Consider the following 13095-nt stretch of genomic DNA (forward strand, 5'->3'; position numbering starts at 1 on the left):
CTTCAGCAACGGGGTCACGGTTTTTACTCCAACTTGTTCGTGGTGCCAAAAAAGGACGGATCCTTCCGTCCCGTTCTGGACCTAAAACTGCTCAACAAGCATGTGAGAACCAGGCGGTTCCGGATGGAATCGCTCCGCTCCGTCATCGCCTCAATGTCCCAAGGAGATTTCCTAGCATCAATCGACATCAAAGATGCTTATCTCCACGTACCGATTGCACCAGAGCATCAGCGCTTCCTGCGTTTCGCCATAGGGAACGAACACCTACAGTTCGTGGCACTGCCTTTTGGCCTGGCGACAGCCCTACGGGTCTTCACCAAGGTCATGGCAACAGTGGTGGCAATCCTACACTCTCAGGGACACTCGGTGATCCCTTACTTAGACGATCTACTGACGAGGCACCCTCTCAAGGGGCATGCCAACACAGCCTGAACATTGCTCTGGAGACTCTCCAGAGTTTCGGGTGGATCATCAATTTTCCAAAGTCAAATCTGACACCGGCCCAATCACTGACATATCTTGGCATGGAGTTTCATACTCTCTCAGCGATAGTGAGGCTTCCGCTGAACAAACAGCGTTCACTACAGACAGGGGTGCAATCTCTCCTTCAAGGTCAGTCACACCCCCTGAGGCGCCTCATGCACTTCCTAGGGAAGATGGTGGCAGCAATGGAGGCAGTTCCTTTTGCGCAGTTTCATTTGCGCCCACTTCAATGGGACATTCTCCGCAAATGGGACAGGAAGTCGACGTCCCTCGACAGGAACGTCTCCCTTTCTCGGGCAACCAAAGCTTCCCTTCAGTGGTGGCTTCTCCCCACTTCTCTGTCGAAGGGGAAATCCTTCCTGCCCCCATCCTGGGCAGTGGTCATGACGGACGCGAGCCTGTCAGGGTGGGGAGCGGTCTTTCTCCACCACAGGGCTCAGGGTACTTGGACTCAGCCAGAGTCCTCCCTTCAGATCAATGTTCTGGAGATAAGGGCAGTGTATCTTGCCCTAAAGGCGTTCCAGCCGTGGCTGGAAGGCAAGCAGATCCGAATTCAGTCGGACAACTCCACAGCGGTGGCTTACATCAACCACCAAGGCGGGACACGCAGTCGGCAAGCCTTCCAGGAAGTCCGGCGGATTCTGCTGTGGGTGGAAGCCACAGCCTCCACCATATCCGCAGTTCACATCCCGGGCGTAGAAAACTGGGAAGCAGACTTTCTCAGTCGCCAGGGCATGGACGCAGGGGAATGGTCCCTTCACCCGGACGTGTTTCAGGAGATCTGTTGCCGCTGGGGCATGCCGGACGTCGACCTAATGGCGTCCCGGCACAACAACAAGGTCCCGACATTCATGGCACGGTCTCAAGATCACAGAGCTCTGGCGGCAGACGCCTTAGTTCAGGATTGGTCGCAGTTTCAACTCCCTTATGTGTTTCCTCCTCTGGCACTGTTGCCCAGAGTGTTACGCAAGATCAGGGCCGACTGCCGCCGCGCCATCCTCGTCGCTCCAGACTGGCCGAGGAGGTCGTGGTACCCGGATCTGTGGCATCTCACGGTCGGTCAACCGTGGGCACTACCAGACCGACCAGACTTGCTGTCTCAAGGGCCGTTTTTCCATCTGAATTCTGCGGCCCTCAACCTGACTGTGGCCATTGAGTCCTGGATCCTAGCGTCTTCAGGATTATCTCAAGAGGTCATTGCCACTATGAGACAGGCTAGGAAACCAACGTCCGCCAAGATCTACCACAGGACGTGGAAGATATTTCTGTCGTGGTGCTCTGCTCAGGGTTTTTCTCCCTGGCCATTTACCTTGCCCACTTTTCTGTCCTTCCTTCAATCAGGATTGGAAAAGGGTTTGTCGCTCGGCTCCCTTAAGGGACAAGTCTCTGCGCTCTCTGTGTTTTTTTCAGAAGCGCCTAGCCAGGCTTCCACAGGTATGCACGTTCCTGCAGGGGGTTTGTCACATCGTCCCTCCTTACAAACGTCCGTTAGAACCCTGGGATCTGAACAGGGTGCTGATGATTCTTCAGAAACCACCGTTCGAGCCAATGAGGGATATTTCTCTCTCGCGCCTTTCGCAGAAAGTGGTTTTCCTAGTAGCAGTCACTTCACTTCGGAGAGTGTCTGAGCTAGCAGCGTTGTCGTGCAAAGCCCCTTTCCTGGTGTTTCACCAGGACAAGGTGGTTCTGCGTCCGGTTCCGGAATTTCTCCCTAAGGTAGTATCCCCTTTTCATCTCAATCAGGATATCTCCTTACCCTCTTTTTGTCCTCATCCAGTTCACCAATGTGAAAAGGATTTGCACTTGTTAGATCTGGTGAGAGCACTCAGATTCTACATTTCTCGTACGGCGCCCCTGCGCCGCTCGGATGCACTCTTTGTCCTTGTCGCTGGCCAGCGTAAAGGTACACAAGCTTCCAAATCAACCCTGGCTAGGTGGATCAAGGAACCAATTCTCGAAGCTTATCGTTCCTCGGGGCTTCCGGTTCCCTCAGGGCTGAAGGCCCATTCTACCAGGGCCGTGGGAGCGTCCTGGGCCTTGCGGCACCAGGCTACGGCTCAGCAGGTGTGTCAGGCAGCTACCTGGTCGAGCCTGCACACTTTCACGAAACACTATCAGGTGCATACCTATGCTGCGGCAGATGCCAGCCTAGGTAGGCGAGTCCTTCAGGCGGCGGTTGCCCACCTGTAGGAGGGAGCCGTTTACGGCTCTATTATGAGGTATTCTTTACCCACCCAGGGACTGCTTTTGGACGTCCCAAGTGTCTGGGTCTCCCAATGGAGCGACAAAGAAGAAGGGAATTTTTTTTACTTACCGTAAATTCCTTTTCTTCTAGCTCCAATTGGGAGACCCAGCACCCGCCCCTGTTTTTTGTGTACACATGTTGTTCATGTTGAATGGTTTCAGTTCTCCGATATTCCTTCGGATTGAATTTACTTTAAACCAATTTATAGGTTTTTTTTTCCTCCTTCTTGCTTTTGCACCAAAACTGAGGAGCCCGTGAGGCACGGGGGGTGTATAGGCAGAAGGGGAGGGGCTTTACACTTTTGGTGTAATTACTTTGTGTGGCCTCCGGAGGCATAGCTATACACCCAAGTGTCTGGGTCTCCCAATTGGAGCTAGAAGAAAAGGAATTTACGGTAAGTAAACAAAATTCCCTTCTTTGCGGCCTAGTTTCGCTTATTCCCGCCCACAGGCCTGCCAGTCAGGGGAAGGGCGGGACGCTGCACAAGACGTCAGTGCTGAGGGCTGGAGCATACTCTGTATCCTCCTCCCCCCTCACTCAGCACAGTGCGGCATCAGATTCCCGCACTTTCTAGGGCACGCCCACAGCCCCCTCCTCCTCACAGAACGCCGGCAGCCATTCCTGTCAGCAATTCTGACGCTGGAGAGGAGAGACAACACTGGGAGGCCTAGGCAGGGATTCTAGTGATCACACAACCGCTTGTGCGGTCGTTAAGCAGCACCTGCGGTGCTGGCCCTACTGAGTGCCGAAGTGTTATATATATATATATATATATATATATATATGTTTGTATGCTTGATTTACACTGTTTGATCGCACTGTGCATTACAGTCCAGGCTGGTGATTCAGCCCGGGCACTGTTCAATCATTAAACCGCCCCTGGTCCTGCCAGCAGGGGGAAGGGCGACAGTCGGGCTGACGCCGACAGTGAGGGCCGGAGCACACTTCGCTGTCCTCCGCCCCCCTCACTAAGCACGCTGATCCCCGCCAGTTACTCAGTGTCCCCTTGGGAGCACCTTGGCCTCAGACTTGGCGACCACCGCGCCTGCTAGCGGCCGCGGTCTGTAACTTTAGCTCCCGGCTTTTGCGGCCTAGTGCCTTAAACTCCCGTCCCTGGCCCTGCCAGTCAGGGGGAAGGGCGGAACGGTCAGTCGGAGGCTAGCAGTGAAGACTGGAGCACACTTGGTGTCCTCCGCCCCCCCTCACTTTTCACTCAGGGTACCAGATTCCCGCACTTTTGGGGTTATGCCCACGGCTCCCCCCCTCCACTGTATACGCCGACAGCCATATTTTCAGCAGCACATACTGCTTCAGGGTCGGTACACCAGGGAGTTTCTGCTCGATGCTGGGCCCCCTAGAGTGATGAACTGTATATGTGATGAACTGTATATATGGATATATAATGTTTGTATGCAGTTTCACAGTTCGGCTGTACATATGTATCCTCAGTGGTCACTGTGAACATTGCTCGGGCCATGTGGCACTCGCTCAGCCGGAGACGGGGGCACTGGTTGAGCTCCGCCGGCGTTCCCTGTCCAGGCGGCGGGGACAGAGTTGCAGTTTTTGCTGAGAAACTCTCTGGGACATTTTCACTATCCATGTCTCAGGCTATGGACAAATGGTCGGCTAAGAGATTAGGAGTTTGCAGTCCAGACCGGCCCCTTACACAGGCCCCGGGCACTGCGGGATCGCCCCAGGCCTCTATCGGTCTGCGACGAAGCGTGTTCCTGGGGTGGCCTCTAGTTATTACGTGGTGAACTCCAGCACGAACCGCAGTCCCAGTCCGGCTAAGCAGCCTTGCTTGGAATCTTCCCCGACTTCTCCAAGGGTCTCAGCTTGAGGACCCTCTAGAGGATGGGGCGGAGGTCGCAACCCAGGACTCTGTCCGGACGCGGCTCTCAAGGCTTCACAAATTCTGTCCAGAAGCACACCTTCCCGGACAAGCGTTTTACTGAACGCCTTATAACACACGTTGTCCCTTCCCCTCTGACGTTGTTAAGGCTTGGGCTCAGTGTCATAAGGTGCCCTCCAGCCTCTTGACTGGCGGCTAGATCAGTAGTAACAGTGGCTGGTGAGTCCACGCTCAAGAATGCCACGGACAGACAGATAGAAATGAGATCCATCTATGAAGCCATAGGCGCGTCCGTTGCCCCAGCCTTAGCAGGGGTGGGCACTCCAGGCTATCTCAGCTGCTCTGTCTGAGATCAATGCGGTCTTCCTGTGCTCCGCAATTAGCGTCTTTGACGTTTCAGGCGGTGGTATTTTCATCCTCCGCCGTGCACAGAGAACCCTTTCTGCATCCAGGTCAGGGGAGTGGTCCCCACATGTCCAAGACCGATGTAGGAGGCATTCTGTCTTACGGTCACAGGATGGAGCTCAGTTCTCGTCCTCCGACTCGTTGCTTCAGAGCATCCCCGTCCCCCGGGCGAGCCGAGGCACGTTTCCAGGCGGTGAACACTCCAAAAGCAGGAGGAGTTGCGATCCTCGTTCCCCTTCAAGAACGTAGTCGCGGCTTTTTACTCCAGCTTGTTCGTGGTACCAGATAGGACGGATCACTCCGGCCCGTTCTGGACTTCACACTGCTCAACGGACAGGGAACCTGACGGTTCCGGATGGAATTTCTCCGCTTGCCATCGCCCTTGATGGCCCAAGGAGGCTTCTTAGCGTCAATGGACATCAGGGATACTTATCTCCACGTGCCGATTGTACCAGAATATCAGCGCTCCTGCGCTGCGCCTAGCGGTCCTACTATCTCAGGCAATGTACTGGTCAAGGCCCCCTCTCGGGTGGCATGGCATCACAGCCTGAACATTGTTCTAGAGGCTCTCCAGAGATTCGGGTGGTTCATCAATTTTCCCAAAGTCAAAATTGACACCGGCACAATCACTGACATATCTCAGCATGGAGTTTCATACTCTATCAGCGATAGTGAAGCTTCCGCTGGACAAACAGCGTTCACTACAGACAGGGGTGCAATCGCTCCTTCGAGCCCAGTCACACCCTTTGAGGCGCCTCATGCATTTCCTAGAGAAGTTGGTGGCAGCAATGGAGGCAGCTCCGTTTGCGCAGATTCATCTGCGCCCACTTCAATGGGACTTTCTCCACAAATGGGACAGCGTCCCTCGACAAGAACGTTGCTCCTTCTCGGGCAGCCAAGGCCTCCCTTCAGTGGCGGCTTCTACCCACTTACTCTCGAAGGAAAAGTCCTTCCTGCCCACATCCTGGGCTGTGGTCACGGCGGACGCGAGTCTGTCAGGGAGTCTTCCTCCGCCACAGGGCTCAGGGTACATGTACTCAGCAGAGTCCTCCCTACAGATCAATGTTCTGGAGGGAAGGGCAGTGTCTAGCCCTAAAAGCGTTCCAGCCATGGCTGGAAGACAGGCAGATCCGAATTCAGTCGGACTACGCCACGGCGGTGGCATAAATCAACCGCCAAGGCGGCACAAGCAGTCGGCAAGCCTTCCAGCAAGTCCGGCGGATTCTGCTGTGGGTGGAAGCCACAGCCTCCACCATCTCCGCAGCTCACATCCCGGGCGTAGAAAACTGGGAAGCAGACTTTCTCAGTCGCCAGGGCATGGACACAGGGAATGGTCTCTTTGACCGGACGTGTTTCAGAGATTCGTTGCCGCTGGGGAAGCTGGACGTCGACCTATTGACGTCCCGGCACAACATCAAGGTCCCGGCATTCATGGCACGTTCTCAAGATCACAGAGCTCTGGCGGCAGACGCATTAGTTCGGGATTGGTCGCAGTTTCCACTGCCGCACGTATTTCCCCCTCTGGCGATGCTGCCCAGAGTGTTACGCAAGATCAGATCCGACTGCCGCCGCGCCATCCTCGTCGATCCAGACTGGCCGAGGAGGTCGTGGTACCCAGACATGTGGCATCTCACGGTAGGCTAACCGTGGACACTACCAGACCGGCCAGACTTGCTGTCTCAAGGGCCGTTTTTCCATCTGAATTCTGCGGCCCTCAACCTGACTGCGTAGCCGCTGAATCCTGGATCCTAGCGAGTCCCTCCTTACAAGCGTCTGCTAGAACCCTGGGATCGGAACAGGGTGATACCGGCTCTTCGGAAACCACCCTTTGAGCCAATGAGGGATATTCTCTTTCACACCTTTCGCAGAAGGTGGTCTTCCTAGTGGCAGTCACGTCACTCCGCAGAGTGTCTGACATAGCAGCGCTGTCATGCAAAGCCCCCCTTCCTGGTGTTTCACCAGGACAAGGTGGTTCTGCGTCCGGTTCCGGAATTCCCCCCGAAGGTGGTATCCTCTGTTCATCTCAATCAGGATATCTTCTTACCTTCTTTTTGTCTTCATCCGGTTCACCAACGTGAAAAGGATTGGCACTTGATAGGTCTGGTGAGAGCACTCAGACTCTACATTTCCCGTACGGCGGCCCTGCGCCGCTCGGATGCAGTCTTTGTCCTTGTCGCTGGCCAGCGTAAAGGGTCACAAGCTCCCAAGTCAACTTGGCTCGGTGGATCAAGGAACCAATTCTTGAAGCCTACCGTTCTGCTGGGCTTCCGGTTCCCTCGGGGCTGAAGGCCCATTCTGCCAGAGCCGTGGGTGCGTCCTGGGCGTTGCTGCACCAGGCTACGGCTCAGCAGGTGTGTCAGACGACTACCTGGTTGAGTCTGCACGCTTTCATGAAGCACTATCTAGTGCATACCTACGCTCGGCAGATGCCAGCTTAGGTAGGCGAGTCCTTCAGGCGGCAGTTGCCCACCTGTAGGAAGGAGCCGTTTTACGGCTCTTTTTACCGAGGTATTCTTTTACCCACCCAGGGACTGCTTTTGGACGTCCCAATTGTCTGGGTCTCCCAATGGAGCGACAAAGAAGAAGGGAATTTTGTTTACTTACCGTAAATTCCTTTTCTTCTAGCTCCAATTGGGAGACCCAGCACCCGCCCCTGTTCCCTTCGGGCTGTTAGTTCTTTGTGTACACATGTTGTTCAGATTGAATTGTTCTTGGTTATGGTTTCAGTTCTCCGATCATCCTTCGGATTGAATTTACCTTAGACCAAGTTATAAGTTTCCTCCTTCCTGCTTTTGCACCAAAACTGAGGAGCCCGTGATGCACGGGAGGGTGTATAGCAGAGGGGAGGGGTTTAGACTTTTAAGTGTAATACTTTGTGTGGCCTCCGGAGGCAGAAGCTATACACCCAATTGTCTGGGTCTCCCAATTGGAGCTAGAAGAAAAGGAATTTACGGTAAGTAAACAAAATTCCCTTCTTTTTTCTTTTGTGGCTCACAGTACAGAATAATGTAGAAAATTAAATAAGAGTGTAATTGAAATATAAACTATATCTCAACAATGAATGTTTAGTTTTCCTTGGTTCTGTTGATTGTTTAAATTCCTGAGCTTGTTTTTACATTTGTTCCTGATCTTCTAGGGCTAGTATGACTGAACCACCAACTGCTAATATCAAGCCAACTCCAGTTGTGGCCACGCCAAGTAAAGTGACTACAGCACAAAGGCCACCAAGAGCTAGTATACGGCCCATGGTCACCCCTGCTGTGGTCTCTACTCCGACTACTACTCCAACCGCTACAGTTATGCCAACGACTCAAGTGGAAACCCAAGAAGGCACGTATCCTGTTTATGCTCATTACCTTGTTTTTTGCAATGAATTTTTAAAGATACTGTTCAGTATGAGCTTATTTTTCTGCACTTTTTTTGTTTTCTATAGCAATGCAGTCAGAAGGTCTTTTGGAGCATGTTCCAGTTTTTGGAAGCACCAGTGGGTCTGTTAGATCTACAAGCCCTAATGTCCAGTCATCGCTCTCACAATCTGTTCCGGCTGTGCAGCAGCAAACTGCCTTTGTCCAGCCTACTCAGCAGTCCCATGCCACTATAGAACCGTGTACACCAGAACCCGCTGTGGAAGTTGTCCAAAGCTCTCCGATAGAAAGGCCATCTACGTCCTCATCTGTGTTTACCACTTGTAAGTTCCTATCTATAAGAGAGAACATTCTTTTATATAGCTGCACTTACATTTCCCTAAAGCTAAATCACCTTTACAGTTTCAGCAACTCCAAGTTCTTCCATGTCAAAACGTCAGCGGGAAGAAGGGGAAGAAAGCTTGATAGAGACTGCCGAACAGCCCATGGAAGAGCCAGATTTGCCTGTCAACAAAAAGCTGAGGACTTTGCAACGAGTTGAACTAGAGGTTTGCTCTATGATTATTTCTGCATTTGACCATCTCTCTGTATTAAAGTATCCTACAAACCACCGCTTCATTTTATGTATCTTAAAATCCAGTGTGTATAATTGGAAAAAACCCTACATCACATTGGAAGGTCTTACTTGTAAACACACTGAGCCTTTTTTGTAACTGTTTAAAGGGCATCCCCATTAAATTAATGCCCAATTTTGGATTTTTTTCTTTTGAGGATGTTGTGGGGGAAGATATTCCTGAGGCCGAATCACACTCATTTGACCAGGAATCCCAAGATACTCTTACACAGGTAGTAATCTTGTTTTGTCACTGCCCCTTAATTCATTCAGATTTGTTTGCATGCTTCAAGTGGTTGCCCAGTTTAATTTAACAAATTTATTTAGGACATCCCTTTTGTGCCAATCACTAATATAGAAGTATTACAGGTTCTCCTGCACCGGCAACTGCCACGATCCTCAGTCCGCACAGGTCTCCTGTTCTCAGAATGCCACTTAAAGAAGCATGTGACCAAACCAGCCATTCAGGCTCTTAAAAGGAAGGTGTCGCGGTTTTTTATTTTTGTATTAAAAATAGTGATTATGAAATCAAGTATTTCTAATACAAAATGAAAATCGCAGCTTATTTAGTTTTTATGTAATTCTTATTTTCTTCATCGTTCCTTATGGGAGACCCAGACCATGGGTGTATAGCTTCTGCCTCCGGAGGACACACAAAGTACTACACTAAAAAGTGTAGCTCCTCCCTCCTAGCATATACACCCCCTGGATAACCAAATATAGCCAGTTCAATGCTTTGTGTTCAGGAGGCACACATCCACATTCATGCATTCTCATCTGATTTTCATTTTAAAGAGTTGGAAGAAAAGCGGGTCCAAGCTGGACTCCTGGCATGTCCCTTCTCACCCCACTGTGTCGGCGGTGTTGTTGTTAAGGTTGATTTCAAGGCTGGAGCCTTACATGCCGCGCTCCGTCACCATCCCTCGGGCTCTGGCTTGAAGTGGGAGCCAGCACGGTTCTCACTGCTTTGCAGGAGACCGGTCTCCATCCGCAGCCCTTTCAGGACCCTGCCGGACGGAGCACTCATCCCTCAGGGACCTGGCCCTACGTCTCACAAGCTAAGTATTGAGACGTTATTGTCAGGGGGGTCCCTTGTACTTTAATGTTGGGGAGAGTGTGTTTTGTACCATTTGTGACATTTCCAGCCGGTTCTCTGGTTTTCACCTGAGAACCGTGCCGAGGGTGCCTGAGCACCGTCCGCATTGTAAAATTTAGGCCCCGGTTTCGGCTGCGGCCTAGTTTCGTTTTCACTGCCCCTGCATGTCAGTCATGCAGAGGGACAGTGCGGCGCCGCCCACCGGCCGTTCAGCTCAGGGGAGGACACTCCTCTCTGAGGAGAGGTTCCCCTCCCCTGTATATCCCCTTGGCCCTCCGGTTCCTGCTCTTGGACTAGGCCCCGCCCTCCCTCCTCACTCCGGCACCATTTTATCAGCGTTCTCACACTGATCGGCGCTGGCTGCTGCATCTCTGCAATCTGTCTGGGGGTCCGAGCTGTGGAATCCGGAGGGCACACAAAACGGTCTGGTAAGCCACAACCTCTGGTTGTGGACTTTCTTATACACTCTCTGGGGGTCATTCTGAAGGAGTGTGTTCTTTACTGCAGAGCCTCCACCTCAGCAGCATGTCTCACACTAGGAGCAAGGCTGCAAGCCTGTACTCAATATGCACTGCATGTAAGCTCGTACTGCCTGAACCGAGCACATATCCTCATTGTGATGCCTTCTCTAACATGGTGGTGTCTTAGCCTGGAGTCTCCCCAGTGGACCCTCCGGCTGCTCCGGCCCCGGTGGCTGAACCCCCGGCTTGGGTAGAGGTGTTTTCTAAATCTATCTCCCAGTCCTTCGCCGACTCCATGGGACAGCTGTCCCGGACTCTGCTAACCTTGCATCAGCCCCCTTTTCAGGGCACCTCTCCTGCTTCGGCTCGCTCTGCAGAGCTCACAGAGGATTCTTCATCTGCTCCCAGACCCCGTCCTCCTAAGAGGAGACGCAGGGATCCCTCTCCTTCCTCGTCCCGCGGCTCCGATTCACGAGCCGACCCGCAGGACGAGGAGGATATCTTTACTGGGGGCTCGGACGCTACCTCCATGTGCCCCATTGATCTGACCGAGGGTGATGCAGATGTGAGTGATTTGATTGCGTCCATTAATTCTGTACTGGACCTCAATCCGCCAGCATCAGAGGAGCAACCCTCTCTGGCAGAAAAGCACCAGTTTACCTTGCCTAAGAGAACAAGGAGTGTGTTCTTTAACCACTCCAGTTTTCAAGCCACTGTGTCCAAGCCCAGAGCCTGTCCTGACAAACGCTTCCCAAAGCGTGGTTCTGACGACCGTTATCCTTTTCCACCAGAGGTGGTCAAGGAGTGGGCTCACTCACCAAAGGTAGACCTTCCGGTGTCTAGACTCTCAGCCCGGACAGTTGTATCTGTGGCTGATGGCACCTCACTTAAGGATCCCACTGACCGCCAGGTTGACCTCCTGGCCAAGTCTGTCTATGAGGCGGCAGGGGCCTTGTTCTCCCCATCCTTTGCAGCAGTGTGGGCTCTCAAAGCCATCTCTGCTTCCCTAGAGGAGATGCATTCCCTCACTAGGGACTCTATGCCTGAATTGGTTGCCTTAACTTCCCAGGCTTCAGCCTTTTCAGCCTACGCCATGTCTGCCATGCTGGAGGCCTCTCACCGCACTGCGGTGGCCTCCGCTAATTCCCTCGCTATCCGCAGGATCTTGTGGCTTCGACAGTGGAGGGCAGATGCTTCCTCAAAGAAGTACCTTGCTGGGCTCCCATTTGCTGGGTCCAGGCTGTTCGGTGAACAACTGGATGAAATAATTAAGGAGGCTACTGGCGGGAAGAGTACTTCCTTGCCACAGACTAAAACCAGGAAACCTGTCCAGGGCAGGAACCAGTCGAGGTTTCGTTCCTTTCGTTCCTCTAACTGGTCGTCCTCTAAGCCCTCGGCCTCGTCCACTAACTCAGCCAAGGACCAGAAGCCCACCTGGCGCAAGAAGCCGCGTCCACAAAAGTCCGCAAGAGCTGCTGCCACCAAGGCAGCCTCCTCTTGACTATCTGGCCGAGCCAGCAACGTCCTTGGTCGGTGGCAGGCTCTCCCACTTTGGCGACGTGTGGTTTCAACACGTCTCCGATCAGTGGGTGCGGGATATCATCTCCCACGGCTACAGGATAGAGTTCTCTTCCAGCCCGCCAAACAGATTTTTTTCTGTCAACTCCCCCCTGCTCCAAGGCCGCCGCCTTCTCTCAGGCCGTGGCATCCTTGCAGGCCAGCGGAGTGATTGTACCGGTTCCCGCCAGGGAACGGTTCAGAGGTTTTTACTCAAATCTCTTCCTAGTCCTCAAAAAGGACGGTTCCTTCCGGCCCATCCTGGATCTCAAGCTTCTCAACAAGCATGTTCAGGTGCGGCACTTTCGCATGGAGTCTCTGCGATCAGTCATTGCCTCAATGACCCAAGGAGATTTCCTGGCATCCATCGACATCAGAGATGCCTATCTGCATGTGCCAATTGCAGTTTCACACCAGCGTTGGCTACGTTTTGCAATCGGAGAGGAACATTTCCAATTCGTGGCTCTCCCCTTCGGGTTAGCCACGGCCCCTCGAGTTTTTACCAAGGTCATGGCAGCAGTGGTTGCGGTTCTGCACCTCCAGGGGTTGGCAGTGATTCCTTACCTGGACGACCTTCTTGTCAAGGCTTCATCCAGCGCAGACTGTCAGCGGAGTGTCTCGCTCACTCTCGCCACGCTTGTTCAATTCGGGTGGCTTGTCAATCTGCCCAAGTCCACTTTGACCCCGACCCAAGAACTCACGTACCTAGGGATGCAATTCGAGACTCTGCCGGCACTTGTGAAGCTGCCCTTAGTCAAACAGCAGTCCCTCCATCTGGCGGTGCGCTCTCTGTTGAGGCCCCGCCGTCATTCCATCAGGCACCTCATGCAGGTGCTGGGTCAGATGGTGGCGTCAATGGAAGCGGTTCCCTTTGCCCAGTTCCATCTGCGTCCTCTGCAGCTGGACATTCTCCGCTGTTGGGACAAGCGGACTTCTTCCTTGCACAGGTTGGTGGCTCTGTCGCCACAGACCAGGAGCTCTCTTCAGTGGTGGCTTCGGCCCCTCTCTTTGTCTCAGG

The 13095-nt window shown here is 53.1% G+C and overlaps 1 protein-coding gene across 1 annotated transcript in view; it reads left to right on the plus strand.

Annotated features, from left to right (window-relative positions):
* TPR (translocated promoter region, nuclear basket protein) overlaps nucleotides 1–13095 on the plus strand; it is a 481409-nt gene that overhangs the window by 356830 nt on the left and 111484 nt on the right. Inside the window, exons 36-39 of the mRNA XM_075322004.1 lie at nucleotides 8122–8315; nucleotides 8419–8673; nucleotides 8753–8898; nucleotides 9122–9196. Coding sequence (XP_075178119.1) covers nucleotides 8122–8315; nucleotides 8419–8673; nucleotides 8753–8898; nucleotides 9122–9196 — 670 coding nt within the window. The remainder of the gene's footprint in view (nucleotides 1–8121; nucleotides 8316–8418; nucleotides 8674–8752; nucleotides 8899–9121; nucleotides 9197–13095) is intronic.

The sequence above is a fragment of the Anomaloglossus baeobatrachus genome, chromosome 8 (genome assembly GCF_048569485.1).
Source record: "Anomaloglossus baeobatrachus isolate aAnoBae1 chromosome 8, aAnoBae1.hap1, whole genome shotgun sequence".
Taxonomy (NCBI): Eukaryota; Metazoa; Chordata; class Amphibia; order Anura; family Aromobatidae; genus Anomaloglossus; species Anomaloglossus baeobatrachus.